We start from the raw sequence: 17,281 nt of genomic DNA, 5'->3' as shown, positions 1-17,281 counted from the left end.
AGGCTCTCATAAAATCTAAGTCACCACCTAAGCCAAGCTTATTGTTGATTTGTTGTCCACTAGTCTGTTCATAATCTTCATCTCTGGCATCAAATTTTAAAGCTGCAAGGTTGACAAGGTCCCATTGAGGCTACAATTATTTCAGCCTCATGTGAAGACAATGCCCGCAGTAACTCCTTAAAACACCATAAAAATAGGTGCTCCACACATAAAAAACACGTACCCACCATACCTTTCGTCACTTTTATCACCACACCATTCTATGCAGTTGAGTCAAGAACAAATATTTTGTTAAGTGACAAAAAATATTGTAATTACTAATCATTACAAGTGTTGTATTGTCATATATTAGGGATCTATGTCATCGTTACTGTAGGGGTAGAGCTTTATATGTCTGTATATACACACAAACACATATGCTTTGAATTGTTTTGAATTTTTTTTGAATTTTTTGAATTTTTTTTTGAACTTTTCTTTATTTTTGACACGTGCAATTTTACCGTTGTATCCGTGTCAAAGTGACTCAATTTGGTTCCTATATTTGTTTTTAGTTTCAATTTAGTTCCAATTTTTGTAAAAATGAAACAATATTGTCCCTCCTTATATTGAGACTCAATTTAATCTTTGTAGACAACTTATAATGATATTCTTAATAAAATTAACACTTTTATTAAATATTTGTAGAAATATTTTTAATTTTTTTTTAGTTTTATTATTAAACAAAGTTAAACCCCAAACTTAATTTCAAAAATTAACAATTTTGTCATTATATATAAAGGCATCAAGTGTATCATATTATACAAACTTGGTAAAGATTAAAAATCAAATAACTTGTCACACATAAATTTAGGAACTAAATTTCAAGTTCAAAACAAAATCAAAGTAAAATGTTTTGTGTAAAATTTAAAGTTAATTTAAAATATTTAATAAAAATGTTAATTTTAGTAAGAATATCACCATAAAATTTATATAAAAATAAATTTAGTGTCAATTTGAGGAAGGACAATATTGCTTCACTTTTACAAAAATTGAGACTAATAAAAACTAAAAACAAATATAGAGACCAAATTGAGTCACTTTGACACGCGACATAACTGTGAAGTGATACATGTCAAAAAGAAAAAAAATTAAAATAAAAATTTTAAAATTAAAAAAATTAAAAAAAATTTTAAAAATATTAAAAAATTAAAAAAACCAAAAATTAACACATGACATTGACTTTAACACCGTCTAGTCAAAGTTAACGGTAAGAACCAAATTAAATCATTTTTAAGAAAATGAGAACCAAATTGAGACAACGAAAAACGTCAGGACCAAAATAAAATTTCATGACAAATAAAAACAACAAAATCAATCCTTACAAACAACTACCTTAGCAGAAAGAAAAAAATTGTTGGTGCTATAAATGCTTTCGTTGAGATTACCAGAAAAAGAAAAACCTAAATCAAACATGAACCACCACTTCAGTGATGGAACCGCAATTATCAATTTTCTTAACAGATGCACTAATAAATGTCTTGGACATTTAGAAAATGATTATTTTATGCTCAAAATCATGATTTATATGCTTGGGTATTCGTAATTTTCTCATAAATTACATAGAAAGTTGAGAGAATTTCACAAAATAGTAGACAATTACAAATAACAAAAATACGTATTAAAAAACATCATATTAAAGCAATCTCTCCTACAAAATTATAATACATCCCAAGAGTGCCTTGAATAAATATTCTCTAGAAGACTGGTTAGTTCGGCTCCCATAGCCCATCATTTCCACCATTGCCGTTTTACAACTCCTTCACATATTGTTCCTCAATTTCTCAAACTTCTCAGCTATTGCATCCTGTTGTTTATCTCTGTATAATTCAATCAACGACTGTAACGCACTACATACCATTAATCTTTTTCTGTCTGCAATGCTCTTATCTTGAGCATCAATCATGCCCTCGCCGGACGAGCATAATCCCTTGAACCAGTCTTCAAGAATCAAGGCTTTCTATTACACAAATGAAGCAGAAGGAAAATTGATTAGTCAAATTTCCATCAAAGATTATCAGAGAAGACATGATCATATAATCTGCAAGAAATTACAACATTAAAAAAAAAAAACAAAAAACTGAAATTGCTATGCCAGCGTATATACACAAGAAGGATAGGTGACAAAAAGGAAGGCATCACCTTTAGTCCAGAAAACAAACATATAGATGATTATTAGGATGTACTACCTCTTCAAAAGTTCTTCGGTCTAGTTTTATTTTTAAAGTACGAAACATTATTGCGTGAATGTTCAAATCAATACTATAATCAAATGATAACAAAGCAGAGAGACAACCTTCCAGTACAAGGTACGTAGTAAACGTGCAAAATAATAGGATCTGTACTACTATGTTATATACAAAATGTTGTATTACTGTGTACTAATTTATATGCAAGTGAGAGTGAGGAAAATTAACAATATAATCAAACATGAGGATTTAAGATTAACTTTTCCATCGATGATGCTATTCTATACCTCACGAGACTATTTGGCCCGTCTATTTTGAAGTTTCTCTCAAGAAACTAAACACAATCTTCGAAAATATGAAAAAAGAGTGTATTTTCATTAAATGGGAAAACACAATCCTAAGACTCAACAACAACCAAAGTGACTTCTGTGATAAAAAGTACAAAAAGCTACTAAACTTTAACTTAAATTTTCTAATTTTCACTTTTAAAATAGATTTGAAGACCCAAAACTGTTAGCTACCTTAAAAATCATGCTATTTGGTGACTAACAAGAAATTAGCGGCAACACCATCTGACAAAAATATTGCCCAATGAAGAGATGTTCCATATAATAATTCTCCAACAGATATAATTTTCATAGCTGAGAGAAGCATTGTAATTATATGTAAAAAAGGAGTATAAAGTATTAAGTCCTCAACCTCGAGAGTACAAATGAAGTAGTGAAACTTTTTATAAATTTGACTTGTAAGCTTCAAAATGGGTAACTAACATAAATAAAAAATTACAAACATAACATAAGGTACAGCTTGTCCAATGAAGAGAAATTCATAATAATTCTCCAACAGATATAATTGCCATGACAGAGACAAGCCTAGTAATTATATGATTTTTGTTGAAGTAGATGTAAAAAAACAGTATAAATATCGAGGTAGTCAAACTTGAGTCCAAATAAACCTGTGAAACAATTTATAAATTTGATTATTATACTAGAAAAAGTTTAACTAATATACAATAAATTTATTTTAACATAAGGTACACCTACCCCAAGTCATAAGAGACAGATGCATAGAGTAACGACTATGCAGAGTTATCATAGATAGACAATTTGTCAGAAAAGATCCAATAGCATTGCCAATAATCCAATTCACCATGATAGGTGAAAGCACATATACCTAGAGACTTCCTTAAGGAAGAACTAGATAGTTGACTCAGAACATCATGTGTTTTCTGGGTGTCAACTGGCAAATATACGAACTTCATACATAGAACTTTCAAGATCTCTCCAAAAAGATGGCCAACACTTTTCCAAAGGACTTACCTGTTTCTATTTTTCTTTGTACAGATACGTTTGCCTACAATTAGTTTCTGTTTTATTTCTTGCAATTGTGATTGTACGATCTTTCATAGCATATACTATGAAGAAATTAATGAGACACGATGTACATATTTGTAATCAGCCTGTACACAAGCAATTGTGAAGTTATTAATTTTTGTCTCATATTTCAAGTATAGGCTGCCCTATCTAATTTTCATCACAAATCTCCCAAACCATTAATAAGAAGAAGCTGTGCTAGCTGTATAATTTACTTTTTGGTTGTGAATAAATCAAGAGACAGAACTATATACTTCAAACTGTTATCATGTATTGCTCTTGGGTAATAGCCATTGAAAATGTAATTCCATCTGCATGTGCTTAGCTATATTTTTTCTTCCATGATAAAATACATACCATCACAAGAAAATCTTTCAGCTGTTGATCGTTTGAACTTGAGACAAAGCTTAGAATGTGTAACATTGTCAAGGTAAGCTGCATCCAAAACATGGGTAGTTCAGTTTAGTAGTGACAGAAGCAGCACAGCAAGAAAGCAATGTTACAACTCCCTAATTCAATAACTAAGTTAAAATAATAAGAATACCTCGTAAGTTCATTCAAATTTTAACTTTAAATATAGTATTCTAGTTTTGGAATCAAGATTTAGTCTGATACAGGAATATCTCATCTCTTGTGAAATTATAATAACTTGATTACAGAACTAGGGTGTTCAAAATGTTGAACTGTAATAAATTGTAAAATAATCTTAACTATACTAAAACAATTTCACTCGAACTAGACTGAACATAAATTATTTGGACAAATTAAATTGAACTATTTTGGTTCAGCGAGCTAAAACTAAAGCTTAGAAAGACTATTTTTGCGGTTAAACTACTTTTTAGATCAAAACTCAAAAAAACAAATTGTTTTAATTAGTGTTTTAAGAAGATTTATTAAATTTTAAAATTACATAAAAAAAATACAACACTTAAGTTATCAAGAAATTTAAAATTTAAAATTTATTTAATACCTATTATATATCTAAACTCTTAGGAAGTGTTGCAAGAAACTAAGCATAATTGTTGAAATATACTTTAATATAAAATAAGAAGTAAACTTCGTGAAGGAATTAGTAAGTGTTAGAAGTGGAGTTTAAGTTTAACTCAACCTCACAAAACCGGCTTATAAGGTGAGGTTTGCACCTCACTTATATATATATATATATATATATATATATATTGTGAATTAGCCTTATCTCTAGTCGATGTGGGAGTGAGGCGCAAACCTCACCTTACTAAGCCGGTTTTGTGGGGTTAAGTTAGGCTTAAAGTCCACTTCTAACATGGTATCAGAACCAAGTTTAAGCCTATTCTAGCGAATTTTCTTGGACATTTCGTTCCACCCGATATTGGACCGCTAACGGACCACCCATTAATGCTCTTTTTCATGAATTTAATGAAGTATTACCTCCTACCTTTACTCTCGCAGAAGAAATAGACCAACAATCATAGTTCTTCATGGTTTTGACTTTATACGGGCTTTTTCGATAAATATTCCAATGTCCGTGATCAGATTTTGGGTTCTCCTGTTATTCCCAATTTTACTTCTACTTGTTCTACCCTTTGGCATGTGCCATGTCAACCTTCCAATGCTACACCTATTTTTACCAATGATTCCTCTGTTTGGCATCTCAACATGATGATCGCAATCGCTCTCGCAAGCCAGGAAAAGGGTGTCCCAAGTGTGACCATTGTGGCAAGCTAGGCGACAAAAATTGATAGTTTTTATGTTTTACATGGTCGTCCACCTCGATTTACTGTTGTTTCTCAAATTGATCCTCCATCCCAATCCTTTGCTATGGATCCTCCTTAATCTGCTCCTGCTGACAAATTTGCTATCATCAATGAATTTCTTAAATGGTGTGAAGATCATAAGCCCTCTAGTTCCACTGCTTGTATTGCACACACAGGAACATCTTTTGTTAGTCTAACTCACTCTTTTGTTAGTCAATTAGGCAAGCATAGTTGTAGTTTCTTTTCTCGTAGTATTTCACATGGTGCTTAATCCCCTTTTGCCTTAGTTCACTCTGACATTTGGGCACCTAATTGTGTTACGTCTATGTTAGGTTTTCAATACTTTGTTACTTTTATTAATGATTATTCATGGTGTACTATTTTTAAAGAAAAAATGTTTTGGATTATTTCATATATTCCAATCTTTTTTTAATGAAATTAAAAATCAATTTGGTGTTCCTATTAAAATTTTGCGAAGTGATAATGGTCGTTGATATCTTTCTCATTCTTTTAAACAATTTATGGCTTCTCATGACATTATACATCAAACTTCTTGTGCGTATACACCTTAACAAATGGGGTGGTTGAGTGCCAAAATAGACATCCTATCTCACAATTACTCGTCCTGACGTTTCCTTTGCGATCTGTGTGGTAAGCCAATTTCTTAATTCCCCATGTGAAGATCATTGGAATGTAGTCATTCGTATATTAAAATACATTAAAGGATCTCCTGGAAGAAGGTTGTTGTATGGTTCCAATAATCATTCAAGAGTGGTTTGTTATTCAGATGCTGATTGGGCATGGTCTCCTTCTGATAGAAGGTCTACATCCGGATATTGTATCTCTACTGGTGGTAACTTGATCTCTTGGAAAAGCAAGAAACAAAGTGTTGTGGCAAGACCTAGTGCAGAAGAAAAATATAGAGCTATGACTTCAACCACTTGTGAGCTTGTTTGGCTTAAGCAATTGTGTAAAGTTACAATTTTGAAATGTCACTCAAATGACACTTATATGTAACAATCAAACTGCTCTTCATATCAGTTTTAATCCTGTATTTCATGAGAGGACTAAACACATTGAGATTGACTGTCATTTCATTCGAAAAAAGATTATGTTCGGAGACATCAAGACTGAGTTTGTTAACTCAAGTGATCAGTTAGCAGATATTTTCACTAAGTCTTTACAGGGACCGAGAATTGGTTATATTTGTAACAAGCTTGGTACACAAGGGAGATTAATCTCAAACCCTATTTTCTCTATATTCAACAAATTGCAATTTGGAGATGTCACTCAAATGACACTTATATGTGACAACTAAGTTGCTCTTCATATTAGTTCTAATCTTGTCTTTCATGAGAGGACTACACACATTGAGATTGATTGTCATTTAATTCGAGAAGACATTGTATTTAGAGACATCAAGACCAAGTTCGTCAACTCAAATGATGAATTAGCAGATATTCTCACTAAGTCTTTACGAAGACCAAGGATTGATTATCTTTGTAACAAGTTTGGTACATACGATTTGTATGCATTAGCTTGAGGGGGAATGTTAGATATATCATTGAATATCTTATATCTATGTTTATCTTCAATTTATTTGTTATTATTCTTTACATATATTTTGGGCTGAACCCATACTTCTTTTATTATAAATACAACACCCTATGTGTATTCTCTACACAAGGGAGATTAACCCAAACCTATTTTCACTATATTTAATAATTATAAAAGATTACCTCTTAATTTCTATAATTATAATAGATAAGATGGAAGTGGTTTAGAGAATGAAAGATTTCTAGAAAAAAAGAGCAACTGTAATTATCGATAAAGAAATATTACATGGTTTGTAAATTTACAAGAGGTAGTTCATTCTAGAATTTTTAGATGCCTCCTAAATGTTGTCAAAAGCAAGCTTAATGGGAATCACAATGCACCTTAGCTAAAACCACAACTACACAGTTTCATGCCTACTTACTAATACAAATGATTAATTCCACATGTGATTGACTGATGAATATAAAGTTACCTGCTTTTTTAATGAAACCCGGTACTTGAAATTTGATGGCCCAGAAATTTGGTCATCATCTATATTCTCCAGTAGATGCTCAACAGATTGCACAATCTTTGAGAATGATTGGCCATAATCTGCAAAAATCAGAAAACAAGTTATACTCAGATGAAGCTATTAACGGAAATGAAGAAAAGTTATTTGTACAAAACAATTTATACCAAAAATAAGTAAAAAGGAAAATACAATGTGGCAAAGCAAATCTGTTAACTTCAGAACTGATAAATGGTCAAATGAGCCAGTAGTTGACAGACAGGTTCAATTACTTCAAAAGCTATGGTTTTCGTATTTCATAAGTAGTACTCTACAGATTCAAGTAGAATTTCCTAGCAATATTACATATCAGATTCTCAATACAATACAACCCAACTTTGAAGTTGTAGGAGTAAATGATAGTCATATGATGGGAAACCAACAAGGAACATTTCATATGTTATTAGTAGGATATTAAGTCTACTACTAGAAGTTATTAGAAGATTATAGAGATCTATTTGTAATCATTTCTTTAGGGTTAGAGTTCTCTATATCCAGAGGCTGATGTACAGTTTCAAATCAATTAATTGAATAAAAATCTTCTTTCTTTCATAACAATCCTTTCTAATTTATACATAGAATGTATGTACATTGCATATATAGAGATGCCATAGTAAAATACATCTAACACCCCTCCTCAAACTAGTACATACATATAAATCATATGTACCAAGTTTTTTATAAACATAATCAATTCTAGGAGTTAGTAAAGTTTGGTGAGGGTGGCACCCCTAACTAGTACAAGTTTAGCATTGGGATCCATATGTGTGTCAAGGGGCCTGTAATTCATTAGTCGAGTCTCCTCCAAAATATGCAATACGTACTTCACTTGAGATTAAAGTGAGGAAGATTTTAGAGTGAATTCGAGAGAGTGATTTCTCTTCATAGATTTCCATATTTATAGTAGTTTGAGATACATTAGATACAATTGATAAGAGGAAGAAGAGAACTCTAGAAGATACTCCTAGGAACTAGGTCTAAAGCATGCTCCAAGGTACTAGGTCCAACACACAGTACAATGAATCACATTTAAGACTATTTATTCTAACAACTTCCTTTGAGATATTACTGTTGGAAATCCCACATCGACTAAAGATAAGACTAATTTATAATATATAAGTGGGTTGAAACCTCATCTTACAAGCTGATTTTGTAGGGTCGAGTTAGTCTCAAAGTCCACTTTTTAACGTGGTATTAGAACCATGAGTTAGAGCTATCATAGAAAAATTTGTTATTTGTTAGGTCTACTGTTCCACCCGCTTGGGGTTGAGGGGTGTGTGTTGGAAGTCTTACATTGAGTAGAGAAAAAGCTAATTTACAATATATAAGTGGGTGCAAACCTCACCTTACTAGACTGTTTTGTAGGGTTGAGTTAAACTTAAAGTCCACTTCTTAACAATTACAATTCCATTTTGGATTTGTGCTATCTCAATTTCCAATTTCCAAGAAGCATCTTAGTTTGCTTTATTTACAAAATGCTATGGTGATTGCTACCTGTAAGAACAATGACAACAACATACAATGCTAGGTAAAAACACTCAACCTTGAATGACAATAAAACAAAAAAATAATTAGACTCACAAAGATTAATCCCAATTTGTTGGACTATTGCACTTAATATACCAAACCATGCCTTGGGAGATTGTTTAATACCATATAAAGATCCGAAGATGATATATCAAACTAGAAGTCCCCTTGAGCAACAAAACCACGATGTTATTCCATATAATTTCCTCCAACAAATCACCATGTAAGAAGACATTTTTGACATCCAACTAATAGAGGTGCCAACATTCCAATGTAGCCATGGCTAAAACTAATTTAAGTATAACGGAAGAAGATTTGACGATAACCTTTAGCGACCAATCAAGCTTTGAGTCAACCATTAGGGCTGTAGAGCCAACATTGACTGTAAAGATCCATCAACAACCAAAAATAGATTTCTCGGTAGGCAAAAGAGCAAAATATCAAGTACAACTATTCTTATAAGCACATATTCACCAAGCATGGCTACTATCCAACTAGGGTGGGCTAAGGCATTGCTTGTCATCTTAGAAATTGACCTCGGTGAGCTAAGTCATCAATTGTCGCTTTAGGAATTCATTGGACAACAAGTGGGCTTTCTAGGCAAGGCATGTGTACACATGTCAATATTGGTGGTGGTCTTTTGTTGTCTTTGTGGTTTGATAGTTGTATTTTGTTACAAATTGTCTTTCTTTATTCAATGGTCTTCTGTCCATACGTACATTGTAAGAAGTTCACGAACTTTTATATTTCTCTGATAATGAATTACATTTTTTGTCAATGTCAATAACACCTACATTAGCTTTACAAGCCTTTTCAGGTGCTGATTGGGCATCTGAAGTTGATAATGTGAAGAACACTTCAGCAGCATGTATATTTTTGGTCTGAACCAAAATCATTATAAGAAAAACAGTTACCTAGCACTGACACTGGCACAGCTAATGCTGCTGCAGCTTGTATCCTTATTTTAAAATTTGATGAATCACGTAGTAGTTGCAGAAGAATACCAAACACAACTGGAGACCTGAAAAATAGCAGCATGAGGCATTGTTCAGTAGTTTATATTTCAGTGTTACAGAAGTAACAAGTTGAAGAAGACATCTTCATGAAGAGTGCCTGTGCAAAGCAGGAGTACCAAAAACAGGGCAACAAATATCATTTATCTAATGAAACTGAAACAAATTCAACTACAGTACCTCTTTCTTAATACGACACTAAAGGATAATACTAGAAATGTAATGCCTTGTACACTTCAGAAACAACCAATCTATCCTTTGTTCCATGTTATGAAAGGCAATGTTTCATCCTGATATTAAATAAAAGAATAACACAAAATATTCAAGTTTTTGGACATGAAAAAATATGAATCCAAAACTGAAGACAGTTCCATAAACTTTAAGTCGTGTGTGAAATACTTGTACAAATTAATTTTCCTATTGAGACAATTATACCCTTGATACTCTCCCTCAAAATGGAGGGTATATGTCATGTAGAAAGCTTGTTACAATTAAGTGCACGCAAGATCCCTTACGATATTTATGAAAGACATGGCAGTTGATCGATGGAGCTAACAAAATCACTGATGATTTGCCCGAACATTTTTTTTTCTCGCAAAATGACTCTATCTATATGTATTTAGATCTTCCAGTTGATCGATATCTATATTGATCGATGGATGCAATATGACGAGAGACTTCCTTGTCACTATTAAAGCTTCATGGCTTGAAAATCTATACTATAAAGAAGGATAAATGTTATGCAAATAAACTAGTAAACTTTGAGGTTAGAACACTAGTTGTGGTGAGATACTATTATATTTTAGGCTTAATTAAGTTTCAGGTCTATGATAAATTAGGGAACTTTCAATTGAGTTCTTATTAAATTTTTCTAGTCTATTAAGTACTCAAAAATTATATATTTTTTTTAATTTAGTCCCCGCCGTTTAAATTTTTTGTTAACAGGGTGATGTAGCTATTATCTTGCACCGTTAACTTTTTAGTTGTCGCCCCATAAGTTTTCCAGTTGTCCAGTTTTCCAGTTTTCACGTTTTCCAGTTTCCTAGTTTTCTAGTTTTATAATGTTCTAGTATTCTAATTTTCTAGCTTTTTAGTTTTCTAATTTTCCAGATTATAAAATAACACATGACGACAACTAAGCAAAAGGTGACGAGATAAGATAACATCAATATCACCCAGTCAAAAATTAAATAATAAGAACTTAATTGAAAAATATACTTTTTTGAGAATTTAATAGACCATAAAGATTTAATAGGGACTTAAAACTTAATTAAGCCAAGATTTCATTAGATATGAATTCTTCAAGGATAGGTTTAATCTTACTTTTCTTAGGTTTATGCCTCAAGTGGGTTTTGGTATAGTCCATGTTGAATATTGAAAAAAATTGTAAACGGTTAATCTCCTTTGTGCCCAAAATACACATAGGGTGAATGAATTTATAATAAAGAATGATACAAGAATATATGGCAACCAAACATAAATATGGTAAATAGAAGATATTGTAATAAACATCAACAATATTCACCATTACCAAACAATGTCTATTTTCTCTAATAAACAATATACGCTATGTTTCCCTAATTAACATGATATATCTATCTGTCCACATATATTTTGTCTTTTATTTTTTAATGCTATTTTGGGTATGCCGCAAATGACTGATATAGTGATATAGTGTATGTTATATAGTGTATGCTATTTTTTAATGCTATTTTGGGTTCCAACCTAGTTAGGATTGCATGTTATATAGTGATATTTTTGCTCTATAAAAAAGATAGAAATTAATTAACAACCCTCTAACCAACCACCTCACGTACAACACTTGCTGAATAATTTGCAACATTTCCACTTAATTCAAATTAGCAATAAACTGCACTTGTATCACCTCTCTAACCATCCTAAATTGATTCGATCATAAGAGGCTCTCATAAAATCTAAGTCACCACCTAAGCCAAGCTTATTGTTGATTTGTTGTCCACTAGTCTGTTCATAATCTTCATCTCTGGCATCAAATTTTAAAGCTGCAAGGTTGACAAGGTCCCATTGAGGCTACAATTATTTCAGCCTCATGTGAAGACAATGCCCGCAGTAACTCCTTAAAACACCATAAAAATAGGTGCTCCACACATAAAAAACACGTACCCACCATACCTTTCGTCACTTTTATCACCACACCATTCTATGCAGTTGAGTCAAGAACAAATATTTTGTTAAGTGACAAAAAATATTGTAATTACTAATCATTACAAGTGTTGTATTGTCATATATTAGGGATCTATGTCATCGTTACTGTAGGGGTAGAGCTTTATATGTCTGTATATACACACAAACACATATATATATAACTATTTAATAAGGATAATTTTAGATAAGATCCCTTTAATAGGGATCTCTTTATTTTATTTATTAATTAGGATCATTTAGGAATCCCTTATGTTATTTAATCGATTAGGATAATTGTTGAGGATCTATGTAACCATTTTAAAGGGCAGACCATGAGAATTAATTTCAGAATAACTGTTAGATTATGAGGGGCCAGTTATGGAGAACTAGTCTGCTTCTCACATTCACAGTACATCATCAAAATGAGTTTTTCATGCCTAGGTCTGATACAAATTGTTTCCTATAAGCTATCAATTGCACGCACTAACTAGGAGAAGAATAAAGATATGTAATGTATGAGATAAACATAAGAAGCACTTGCTTCATTTTAACGTACCAATCCATATCTTGCAGCCTTAATGTCTCGTTGAGGAATAGGTTGCCAAGAGCATGACAAACATTCCACTGGACCTAATGAAAGAGATTCCATCTTTAAGAGGGATAGAGTGCATTGATACCAAGAAGCCAAAATAATAAGGTAATAACAAAACAAATAAGATTAAAGTACCTTAACGTTCCCTGTAGTTATGCAAGAAATAAATGCATGAACTATTCTCTCTTGCCTATTCAAATCCTGTAGACAATCCGATGCACAGTGTTGTTGACACACCATTAGATTTGTAGTGTTGAGAAATGCTTCATTCAAGTGGTTATGATGGTTCATTGGTGTGTCTTGAAAATCTGATGTTGAACATTTTAAGATTCTCGAAATATACCCAAGAGCCCTAACAGCATTAGATTTAACCTGGTAATGGAAAAATGAAAAAATAAATAAGTGAATCCAGAGACAAATGTGCAAATTGGAGGCAAATAATCAATATACAATTTACCTAATAATCCTATAAAATGATTTGCTAGTTAGATATTGAAGATAATTTGATTTACAGTAATTAGGCAATCCTTAATTATGTTAACTACGAAACATGTTTAAAAGTTTGGGAACAAGCAAAATTGTTATACACCAATGACAATCATCGTCTTTATGTTGTTGGTCACAAACTTCTTGATGTTGTTGCTTCTAAACGTCATGGCCCAATGGCTGAATATCTGAGTAAAATTCATTCTCTAATTCATGATTGAGTTATTGCCTGTCTCTACTCTTTCTCAAGAACTAGAACAACGGTCAAAGTTCTTTATGTTATTGGCTTTACATGGACATTTTGATGACTATTACCGTGTTCGTGATCAGATTTTGTGATCGCCTATTGTGCCCACTTTTGCTTTTACTTGTTCCACCCTTTTGCGTGTACCAAATAAACCGATTGTTGATATACTTGCTTCCACTGATGATGATTCACTTGCTTTAGGTTACCAATGCGGTGAGCATAATCGCTCTCGCAAGCCGAGCAAATGGCGGTGTGAATATTGTCACAAGCATTATGCCTTACATGGTCATCCTTCTCAATTTGGTGCAATAGTCCAAAATGATCCTCCCTTGATAATGTTCTTTATGAAGACCTAGAATTGATTATATTTGTAACAAATTTGGTACATACAATTTATATGCATTAGCTACAACTTGAGGGGGATTGTTAGATATTGTTAGTTACAATATCATATATTAGTTACAATATTATGTGTATCTGGACTTAGCCCATATTTTCTTAATCGTTCTTCATTATAAATATATCATCCTGTGTATTTTCAACACAATGGGAACTAACCCTATACCTAGTTTTCATTACTTGAACACTTACGAAAGGATATGAACTCACTAACCCAGTCAATTTGAAAGCTTTTTAAAGGAAGTTGAAAATGAAGTTTAGTCCTAGTTGATAAACAGTACAGACATCAGGTATTTTCTTTTTCACCTGGTATATGTAGGTAAATCAGGAAAAAGGTATCAACACTAGTTCCATAATATAAAAATTCGTTTGTTAATAACATAGGAGAAGGACCCCCCCTAGTTAATATAAACAAGTTCAAGACGATAATTTTAAACAACTCAAGTTATGGATAAAGGAATTTTCTGGACTTTGCAAATACAAAATGCTTTCCAAACAAAAACAACTTTATTAGAAAAAGGAATAATAAACTGTTGAAAAATGAGTTTCATAGCAATGGCATTAGGATGCCGTGGTCTAGCATGATAAATAGATTGAATACTATTGTTATTGATAGTATTGAGTACAGAAATAACAAAAAAAATTTAGAAAGAGAAGGTTGAAGTTTCAAGGTGGAAAAAGCAGAGACAATTTGGCCCAACATCTCATTGAACAAGCAATTGATCAATACCTGGTATTTGACAGTGAATTCAATAACTGATGAAGAGCTAAAGAAAGGAACTTGACAAAGTGAACTATAACCATGCCCACTGCATTTGATCTTCTTCCCAAGAAAATATATGATGGATTAATTTAGCCATTTTTGAGATCTCTTCCACTGAGAAAACGAAGAGGAATAGATGGGTTTACAACAAAATGTTGAAATTGATGCCACTTGATCCATGATCCAATTTGTTGATGCCAAACCAAGAAGTTGGAATCATCAAGGAAAGGAAACAAATGATAGATTCACTATCTGATGCAGACACGTGAGTTTGCAAGGCCATAGCCCAAGTTGTTATGGGAGGTGGAGTAGGAGGATTATTTTTTCAAGCCATGGATCACTAAGCTCTTGATAACCATATTAGAGTTCTAGAGAGACAAGAAAAGAGAAACAGAAAAGGAAACTTGTTGAGATTAAAGGCTACATACAGCATAACAAGGGTTTCCTTCATATATAGAGAAAAAAGAAAAATAGACGTAAAAGAAAAGTTGATAAAACAGCTATAACAAAAACCATAACCAACTTAATACAGCACTAACAATGGTAAATAGGCAATTTTTGGATTTATATAATTGTACCAATTAGGCAATTATTTTCTCCATAATCATTAATATAATAATACAGTATGTTGAGTGCATTGAAACACAAATGAAGTGATGACTTAGTTACTCTCCTCAAAAATGATATTTTTCAACAAAGAATATTCAAATTTAAGGAAATACAGAACACAAATAAAAGCTACCTTATCTCCATCCTTAGTAAGATGCAAAGCACATTCAGTCAACAATACAATCAACTGGGGATTGGAGATTGAACCTACACAAAAAAAAAGAGTAGAGAAATAAAGAGATTATAAAGAGAACATTGAGATTTTGTGTTGACACGAAAAGGTCGACCATTTGATCATGGACATCAAATCAAGCTCACCCATCTGCTGTCCAAACGGGGGGATTCTATCAGAGTGACAAATAGCATCACATATGTTTGCCAATGCCCATGAAGCTGTTATCCTAACCTATTTTATGGAAAACAGCAAATTACTAATTAATTAAAAAAAGTATGTAGGAAAGTATAGAGCCAGAAACTGAAGCAGAACTTACTGAGATTAGTGCATCTCGAGTGTTGATCTCAACAGCATGGATAAACTTCTCAAGTACCTCTGCACTACAGAGATTATTGATCTTTTTAGACTTTCTCTAGTGAAACAGACATATATTTGAAAAAGAAATCATAATATTCACAGGACAAGTTTTAGTATAACCTCTGACACACTTGTGGAAAACATGAAATGATACCAACAGCACGACAAGCAGAAGATCTCACTGATGGTACACTATCGCGTACAGCAGCATGTACCTACAAAATTTTAGCTAGTTAGTAAATTCATTTCCGCATAATGGTAATCTATTCAGTACAATACTGCAATTAGATAGCTTAGAACATGATTTCCATAAATACTTACTAAAGAAGACAATATAAAGTCCTGTTTCTCCTCAGTGAAACACATGAACACCGAAGAAGTCATACCCGCAAAACAGGTAATTGACGCAGCTCTCACCTTTCAAGGAAAAGCAGAAAGAGGTACACTGTTAGGAAACCAGAAAAAAGATTCACAAATATTTGAAAACACAAGTACAAAATTGTATATATGTATATTGAAACAAACTTCTACGATTTCCACAGCCAATGGCTCGTCATCAAAAATATTCTGTCCACCCTAAGGCTCTATACAACTTTCCATACTCCCATTGTCCTATTACTTCCCTTCTTTTTATGACGTTCCAACTTCTAATAACAGACTTTTTTCTCACTATTAAATAGTAGACTTTGGAGCCTGACCTTTAGGGCTGTTGGTTACATATATGCGCAGATAAGAATTCTGGAAGGGGTATCTTCAGTAAAGTAGCAGATGTGTAGCAGGGAAGACAATTAATTTTGTGCATGGTAAATAGAAAGTTAAAGGTCAGTCTATCTCTAACAGGTCCCGAACTAAGGTCTATTTTTGCTGATAAACAATACCAGTGGTCTGCTTCTCTCTAATTTTATTCTGCTTTTCTTTGTTTCTGTTAAGCAACAGCTGACTTTGTATAGGTATAGCCAATTTGTGCATGAAACTGCTAATACGTTCTCATAATATTCAATTTGGAGAGTAAGAAAGGTAATTTAAAAAATAAAAAGATTCAAGATATCTGAACAAGATCACTGATTCAAGTTTGCACACATGACTCGATTATTTAGTATAAGAAATACAAAACTATGACATAAGATATAAAACATTCTCACCATTGCTGAAGAGTGACACAAGATAAGAGGCATATGCTTCTCAATTGCCTCACACCATTGCTGAATTCCTGAATCACTAGCTTCAAAGTTTACTATAACATCATCTTTTCCCTCCACATCATACGACGGAGCAGATGATACTTTCTTCGTCCTAATGCAATCAGATGCAAAAGGAATATCCATTAATTTATCATCTGAAAGATCTTCTGTTCCTTGAAATCCAGAGACTGCCCGAAGAGCCTCATCTAGAACCTTAAATATTAAAATAAATTCAAAAAATTACTCAAAATAGATGCCAGAAATCATGTCCCAAAATGATATCACTAGCCAATTCAAGTAAAAAATAATAACAATAAAAAGGGCAAAAGTTTAG

General features: G+C 32.4%; 1 protein-coding gene across 5 annotated transcripts in view; it reads right to left on the bottom strand.

The window, feature by feature from the left end:
• Positions 1-1,539: 1,539 nt before the first annotated feature.
• Positions 1,540-17,281, bottom strand: part of LOC114168485 (HEAT repeat-containing protein 6) — a 41,328-nt gene continuing 25,586 nt past the window's right edge. For 2 of the 5 annotated variants that reach the window (XM_028053323.1, XM_028053324.1), the window contains exons 16-27: positions 16,909-17,160; positions 16,088-16,183; positions 15,887-15,981; positions 15,726-15,789; positions 15,553-15,640; positions 15,368-15,441; positions 12,866-13,102; positions 12,695-12,768; positions 9,877-9,983; positions 7,361-7,479; positions 3,956-4,033; positions 1,540-1,996 (exon numbers count right to left, since the gene is read on the bottom strand). In XM_028053323.1, coding sequence (XP_027909124.1) covers positions 1,799-1,996; positions 3,956-4,033; positions 7,361-7,479; positions 9,877-9,983; positions 12,695-12,768; positions 12,866-13,102; positions 15,368-15,441; positions 15,553-15,640; positions 15,726-15,789; positions 15,887-15,981; positions 16,088-16,183; positions 16,909-17,160 — 1,482 coding nt within the window. In that variant the 3' untranslated portion in view covers positions 1,540-1,798. Of the gene's footprint in view, positions 1,997-3,955; positions 4,034-7,360; positions 7,480-9,876; positions 9,984-10,155; positions 10,266-12,694; positions 12,788-12,865; positions 13,103-15,367; positions 15,442-15,552; positions 15,641-15,725; positions 15,790-15,886; positions 15,982-16,087; positions 16,184-16,908; positions 17,161-17,281 lie in introns of those variants that run through there. The other 3 variants (XR_003600684.1, XR_003600685.1, XR_003600686.1) reach the window with 3 other exon arrangements.

This window comes from Vigna unguiculata, chromosome 11, assembly GCF_004118075.2.
Source record: "Vigna unguiculata cultivar IT97K-499-35 chromosome 11, ASM411807v1, whole genome shotgun sequence".
Lineage (NCBI taxonomy): Eukaryota > Viridiplantae > Streptophyta > Magnoliopsida > Fabales > Fabaceae > Vigna > Vigna unguiculata.
Note: the sequence above shows the minus strand (reverse complement) of the source record. Positions and strands in the feature narration are given on the sequence as shown.